Below are 7888 nucleotides of genomic sequence, written 5' to 3'. Positions count from 1 at the left end.
GACATCAGGCACCTTCAGTTTATGTCAGGGGCAAAATAAAATATATTAATCATTTTCTAAGCAGTCTATTGTTTCATGCACAGCATACACAAGAGGATAAGAGAACCCTTAAGCAGCCATTGAAAACATCTTATTGCCATTTGACTGGCTGTGGTCTATCTGCATAAACAAGCTGTGCCACAGCTACTCCCTGGTAAGTGTCTGGAAATGTCTTTTCAAAACCATTTTGCGAAATGTCTCCATGTTGGATTAATCAGTGCAGCTGAGGATGTAATTGCTGTGCTGAAGTGAAAGCTGTAAGAACAGATAATGAACACTAACTCCATGGCTGCCAGAATCCAGGACAAAAAAAATAGAAAATGGCAAGTTTGAACATAAGAATGTCTTCAGCATTATTTAAACAGAAACAATATAAAGGTCCACTATATTTACACACTTAAAAAGGGATCAGTAGGTCTAAAAATGCATCTTATTACACCATGCAACAACTTTAAAATAATTCCTTGTGCTTTGAGGCTTTTCCCAAACTTTTAAAATTATCTGATAGTTTGTTTATATATTTAGTAGATGCCTGTTCTGCGATCAAGCCATGGTGCTTTGCTAATTTATATGTACATGAATCTGAAACTCTTGGTACGCTAAGAAAATGAAATGTAGGAGCTGAGTGTTGCTGCCCTCTAGTGAAGAAAGACGCTAAGAGTCAAGAGAGCACAATTCAACTACGTGTTCACAGCAAATCTCTGAAAGGATAAACTGCAGCAGGTTTCAGTATAGTGCACATATTTGTCTTTATGTACTATAGATATAAAAAAGACAAAAAAAAAGTTTAGAATTTTATTTCACCTATAAAAAGTATTTAAACAATATTTATACATTTCCAGTTCACAACATAAAGTGACACAACAGTCACTTTACAGAAAAACCCAATTTAAGTCATAATATATAGACTTTTTTGGTTTTACAAAGATTGTAAATTTATAATTACTATATTTTGCTACATTTGCACTCAAATGTTGCGATGGCTAAAACTGACTTTTTATTGGACATGTTGTACTCTTTCACCCTTGTACCTTAGCAGTGTTGAAATAGAAGACTTTACAGGAACCATCGTGTTCTGATTGTGCATTTATGAAGTAATGCCAGAGTTTATTTCTCATCCATCTAACAGATAGTACTTCTCATAGTAACTCATCTAATCTGGCAGAATTTCAATTCAATTAAAATGTGCATTTTGGTTAAGACGAGTGCAAACACACACACACTGGATGCTACAAGTACTGATATAATATCTCAATATTCAGTTCATTGTTTTCTGTTATCAATTTTTTTCTACCAGTTTGTTAACTGATGCAGAGGAGCCTCGTTTGAATCTGTTTATACAATATTCTCATGATCTCATTAGATAAAAAGTTAATTGTTTGCAATGAGTATCTATAATATGCTCACAATCAGAGGAAACATGTAATCCTTGTTGTTTTTCTTGAATATCAGAAACAGAGTCAACCATAAAGAAAGGGAGACACATACGTATGTTCAATTACTTTCACACAGTGAATAAGTTATCATGTAGTTTGGGCAGAGTCACTATTTATTTTTATTTATTTTTTTTTTTCAAAATATAAATACATAAATAAAATTATCACTCTGAATTTGTGTCCTTTAAAATTGTATTAACCTTCTTGTTGGAAAATGTTTACTTTTAAGAATTTAAAGTTTAATTAACTGGATAAACAATTTAAAAATTGTTTATGGAAATGTTAAGGTCTCAAATCACACATCTCGGGCATAGGTAATGGGATGAAGAATGCGTCTGTCATGTTTCTAGTTACAACCCACACCAAGGTCGACAATATTACTAAATGGTCTGGTTAATTTCAATTCAAACAGTCTCTGCTGGGTTTCCACTCCGCACAGCAGGTGGACTGGTCGAGTAATATCAACACAGTTGTGATTACTCCATTGAAGCAGTGGGTTGCTCCAATCAGAGCCGAATCACTCTCCTCATTATAGTTTGCAAGGCCAAATCACAGTGGGTGGACCACTGAGTAAGACTTCACATTTTCTCTCTGAAATAATTGAAATTCATTTTTGGCACTCTGATGTTACCCCATCAACACCAGACTCTTTCACATTTGCACAACTACCCATCATGCACTTGCTTTTCAAGTTCAAGGATGTGTAAAAGCAGAGAAGACGATTTGTAACCTTGACTTTTGTGATCAAACATAGTGGCTAGGATGAGCTATGTTCCTTGCTAGGAATGAAAAATTAGTGTATTTAAAAGAATTAAAGGTTCTTAAAAGCGAATACTGTACAGTAATCTAGATATGCTGCACACAAACTATGCTTGATATTCTCTTTTTCAGAGAATTGCCAGAAATACTTTGTATGGTCAAAGTATCCACGAAAAAGAGATGTTTATCTCAAGAGAAATTAAATAAAGGCTAAAATAAAACAATAACATTGCCCTCAAAAATATCCATTTAACTCTTTACATTTTGTCAATAAAATGTCAAATCTTTCTTGCACAGCCTATACAGTATTTTATGGGACATAATGTGACAGTGATACAATGTGGAGCACAAATGTTATGTTTAAACAAAGTGAGCCTTTGGTTTTTAAACATTTTGACAACTAATGTTGAAGACATTTGTCTTCAGCTCCCTTAACTTGGATACCCTTAAATAAAATCCACTGCCACTAAAAACACTTTGTATTGATTTTATTCAACATTTTTTTTTTTTTTTTTTTTTTTTTTTTTTTGCAATTAAGCCATAATGATCAAAATTTACTGAACTATTTACTGAATTATCAAAAAAAAGTCTGTGTATAATGTAAGGTTTCCTCAGACCTATTTCCATTTCTTACATATTTATAACCAGCCTTTTCCTTTAAACATTAATATTTTGACGTCAATGCAAATAATATTCTACGAGTTTCCATTTATTTGTGGTTCTCTGTGTCGATGATTTCCGAAGTCTTTACATGTTGGATGCCATTAGTTTTTGTCATAGAGTCAGGGTTCTTTAGAGTGTACCGCGTATGCAACATAATGTTTCGTAATTTTTAATTTTTTTATTTATTTTAGCTTATACGTTATGGTAGTTTAACATTTGAGAGCCAAGTTTGGTTTTCTTGATTCTCGCAGCAGATGGCGCTTAAATGTCCTATTATTCAGTGTTAATTCCTTGTTTCTTGAAAATTGGTGAAAGATTTTAGACAGCGAAAATTTTATACTTAATTTTTTTTTTTCTAACATTACTCCAACTAACGGTGCTTTCTAATAATAGCAAACAAACATAGATGTTTCTACCTGGATCAAGTAAAGCCGGACCCTATAGTATTGCACTTTTTCAGATCGCATTTGAACGCACCAGACTAACAGCTGTTTTCTCGTCGGCTGTGTCCTCTTCATTTTCGGAGCTGAGAGGTAGAAAGATCGAACAAAACTCTCAATACCTTCACTGTCGCCGGTCTGGTAAGATACTTTGCGCAGTTTAAATGAACTTTTTCTTATATTTAACTGATTATGTAAATACATTTACTTACTGCTGTCTTATAAAGGAGTTTTTTACTCTTTACGGTTGCCATCGTAATTGCTTTGCGATGAATGTGGTAACCTAAACAAGGATGAGTTTAAGTGTTTTGACTTGTTTGTTTTATAAGATCCATAAATTTACATTTTATAAACTAAAAGGTGGATTCAGCTTTAGGCTATGAGTTATAGATTAGAGTTCATTATTTGATGTTGATGTTTTTAATCTGTTTTTATATATCTTTCATTCTAATGTTGGTTTTCTCTTTTCAGAAATGTCTTATAGGAAAACTTTATTAGGTGCTTCATGCAGCCTTTGTGTGCACTCTCTCAGAGCTCTGCTGGCTTTCTCTCTGTGCTGCTTCATATCTGGATACTCTGAAAAAGACAGAGCACATAATTTGTTATCCAAATATCCTGTCATTGATGGGTAATGGATCATTATTGTTTAATCCTATACATAAGTGTACAATCTTCGAAATTAAGATTAAAATGCTTAATGTTCCTTTTCTCACTCTTTCTTCTTCTTGCTACAGTCATAATGATCTAGCTCTAAGACTGAGGATCCATTACAACAACCAGCTGAGCAAGATCAATCTGACTCATCTCACCAGAGTGGCCACCGATATCTCCCGCCTCAGAGCAGGCCATGTGCAGACACAGGTACTGTAGAGTCTGACTGAGTAAGCATCATGGCACTGTTTCGGTATGTACATTTACTGGTCACTTTATAAGTAATTACAAAATAACTTTGAACATGGCAAAAAATTTTTTAGAATGGTCTGAATATTTCAGAAATTGCTCTTGCTGTGATTTTCATTGCAAAACCATTTCTCAGATAGCTCTAAGAAAGCCCTAAGAAAGGGCTATCTGAGGAATACTGTACATAAACTGTATGTACAGAAATGCCTTTCTGAAGTTGGGATCGGAGGACAATAAGGAGGCTGGTAGAAAGGTAACAGTGTCTAAAATGACCACTCGGTTGCATGCAGAGTATCTTCTGTTAATGCAGAACCTTGAAGCAGATGGTTTATGGCAGCAGAAGACCACAATGGGTGGTGCTTCTGTCTGCTCAGAACAGGAAATTGAGACCACAGTTTACACTGTCACGGCAGATTTACATAATAACATATTGAGAAAACGTTCCCTGATCTGAGTCACCCTAAAAAATTCTAATACCATGTTGAGAATTTAGTTTAAACAACATAAAAACATAAAGGCATTTGTCTAGTCTTCGTTGTATCAATTGTTCACCCTATTTGAGAGGTTTGTGTTATGGTGAGGAGGACATTTTTCAGCCACATTAGTACCTCTAGTACAAATTAAGCATCAATTAACATTGTGTGAGTATTATTACTAATGATCTTCGTCACTTTATGTTTAGCTTTCCCATCTTCTGAAGTCTAGTCGCAGCAGGATAATGCATTATATCAAATGTTAAAATCATCAGTTGGTTTTTATAACATGACACACTTAGTTAACTGTACTCCAAAGATCTCCACAATCACCAGGTCTCAACCCAATAGAGCGATCTTGTCAGCATAAGCCAATATAACATTATATGTTGTTAATATATGTAATTTATTATTATTATTATTATTATTGTTGTTATTATTATTATTATTATTTATTTGACATTCATCTCTGTTTGTCAGATGTTTGCAGTCTATGTTTTGTGTGGGGCCCAGCACATGGATGCGGTGCGACTGACTTTGGAGCAAATAGATGTAATCAGACGAATATGCACAGAATACCCTGACTTTGAACTGGTCACTTCCACTCAGGGTATGGTACTCATTGTCTTGTTACCAAGCCCAGTGACCAGTACATTGACTGCTACGCTTTCAAATTAATAAGGGAACAGGTGCAACGCCAGCTTTTTTGAATCATGAAAGTGTTTCTGTGTTTGCAGAACTGAGGGATTCCATGACGAAGGGTAAAATTGCTTGTCTGATAAGTATTGAAGGGGGCCACTCCATTGATAGCAGCCTTCCTGCGCTGCGCATGTTTTATCAGCTTGGAGTCCGCTCCATGTCCCTCACTCATTCCTGCAATACTCCCTGGTATTCTAAAGAGCATGCCGTTTCAAAACATCATATTTCCTATACGTAGGATGTAAATCCCATATTAGAAACAAGCTCAGTATGAACATATTTTGAATAAAGATTATGCTTAGCCTTTTGTTCTGCATCTTCTGACTAATATATATTTACTTTTTGGTGCAGGGCTGAATCTTCTACAAACTATTACAAAGTCTTTGTAAGGTCCAATAATAGCCTGACGACATTTGGAAAGGTAAGGTTAAACTTTGGTGGCAGTAAACTATAGAAGTTACTCATCTCATCTCATCAAAGCTCACAAACTGTTCTTGCATTTTAGGAGGAATGTAATTTGTCAATATAAAATTTAGTTTTTCGAATTTGTGGAAATTTTACTCTGCCTAAAAATAATAAGGAAGAGTGAAAGCAGTCGTAGATGGTTGGTATTTTTATTTTTGGACCTCTGTCCGTAGGACTTCCTTGATAGTTATCAGTACTAGAGTATTTACTTGTGTATACCTCATAATCTGCTGATCTGCTGTTTCTGGTTAATTTAATCTCCTTCCTTTTCCTGATTCGTAAATGTCCACTTAAATGGTTATCAACTTGTTATCCCTTCTTTTTTTAATAGGCTGTGGTGGATGAGATGAACAGACTGGGAATGATAGTGGATCTTTCCCACACATCTTTTGAGACAGCGTCAGCCGTTCTGAACCATTCCAAGGCTCCAGTCATTTTCAGTCATTCGTCCTCCTACATGATCTGTAACAACCCTCGTAATGTACCTGACTGGTTGCTTCAAGAGCTGGTGAGAAAACCTGCTTGCTGAATCATCTGTGGTTTGTTGTTTTCATGCTAATGTAATGGAACATCTGTAAGCACATTTCCAGCTTAGAAATGAAAGCCTGTTAACATTTATGATAATTTTTCTAAAGGATAAAATGTGTGTTTATAAAAAAGGTCCTTACTGACTCTTCATAATAATGTTGGAAAAATAGATGTCAATGTATATCAACCAAAATGATCTACTCCAAGCCAGCATAATCATTAATCTGGATAAACAAATTAAGTTTAATTCTTATACTGTGTAAAAAAAACTTGAGCCTTAATTTGTGGAATAATAAAGAAAAGTTTTGTACGGTTAAGTATTGATCATGTTTAGTAGCTTCTAGAAATTTTTGTTAAAACTTTTTGAAATTTGCCATTTGAAAATTTTGTATTCTTCACAAACTTTAAAAGCATTATGTTTTGTAATAAAGTATTTTTGATACTTTTTTCATAAGTACAACGATAAACTCTGACATACACTAATAGGAGGTTCAATCTTTGATGAAGAACTCTCATCTGAATGTGCCTCCCATGTGCGTTTGGCACTCACCCCCCGCGCCACCTCCACACACGCACACACTTTTACATTTACACACACTTTTACAGGAATCTCATTATTTATTCCAGCATATACCAACCCTGGTCCTTGGGGCACACAGCTCTGAATCAGCACACATGTTTGAGTTACTAACATGTTTCTCTCAAACTGATGTATTGTTTTTTTAATCTGTGTATTATTCTTATCATTAAATGAAACATTTGAGCATGCATTATGCAAACACAATGAGCCAAAGCAAATTAAACTGTTTTGGCCATTTCTTTCCCTTGTCTTTAAAACTGCATCTGGTAACAGTTTGTTCTGAAAAAAGTGAACTAGGCATGAGTAGTACCTCAAGGTAATCCCACCCTTACTTCTGCTATTACACATCTTGATGTGACATGTTTCTCATCATTTCACATGATTGTGTTTGTTTAAGCACAGCCTGGAGCAACACAGAGACTTCTACTTTTGACCTTATTTCTCTCCACAGGCATAGTTTAATTGTAAATAACCTGACAAACATATCTAACTTAGCTTAGTTGACGATGCGCCTTCCTTCATACTATTTGTTTGTGTTTCAGAAAGACAACAGAGGGCTGATCATGGTGAATTTCTACAGCCCTTTTATTTCCTGTCAGAAGAAAGCTACTGTTTCTCATCTGGCTGGTAAACCTTTCTTCTTGAATAGTATTGTATTTGAATGTGGCATTAAATATTTTAATCCCTGAGTCTTAAGTGTATTTTCAACTGTTTCAACAGACCATTTTGATTACATTAAGGGCTTTATTGGAGCTAAGTCAATAGGAATTGGAGGAGACTTTGATGGTGGCACTAGGTGAGACATGTACCTGGATCCATCCATCCATCCATCCATCCATCCATCCATCCATCCATCCATCCATCCATCCATCCATCCATCCATCCATCCATCCATCCATCCATCCA

The 7888-nt window shown here is 35.1% G+C and overlaps 1 protein-coding gene across 3 annotated transcripts in view; it reads left to right on the top strand.

Moving 5' to 3' along the window:
- Positions 1-3165: 3165 nt before the first annotated feature.
- dpep2 (dipeptidase 2) overlaps positions 3166-7888 on the top strand; it is a 6495-nt gene continuing 1772 nt past the window's right edge. For 2 of the 3 annotated variants that reach the window (XR_001662116.1, XM_007552201.2), the window contains exons 1-9: positions 3166-3478; positions 3809-3965; positions 4072-4198; positions 5191-5320; positions 5448-5598; positions 5761-5830; positions 6206-6382; positions 7525-7609; positions 7703-7778. Coding sequence is in view for 2 of the 3 variants with exons in the window: in XM_007552201.2 (XP_007552263.1) it covers positions 3304-3478; positions 3809-3965; positions 4072-4198; positions 5191-5320; positions 5448-5598; positions 5761-5830; positions 6206-6382; positions 7525-7609; positions 7703-7778 (1148 nt within the window). In the remaining variant the exon portion in view is untranslated. The remainder of the gene's footprint in view (positions 3479-3808; positions 3966-4071; positions 4199-5190; positions 5321-5447; positions 5599-5760; positions 5831-6205; positions 6383-7524; positions 7610-7702; positions 7779-7888) is intronic. The other variant, XM_016671545.1, reaches the window with a different exon arrangement.

The sequence above is a fragment of the Poecilia formosa genome, unplaced genomic scaffold, assembly GCF_000485575.1.
Source record: "Poecilia formosa unplaced genomic scaffold, Poecilia_formosa-5.1.2 Scaffold46, whole genome shotgun sequence".
NCBI classification, from domain to species: domain Eukaryota; kingdom Metazoa; phylum Chordata; class Actinopteri; order Cyprinodontiformes; family Poeciliidae; genus Poecilia; species Poecilia formosa.
Note: the sequence above shows the minus strand (reverse complement) of the source record. Positions and strands in the feature narration are given on the sequence as shown.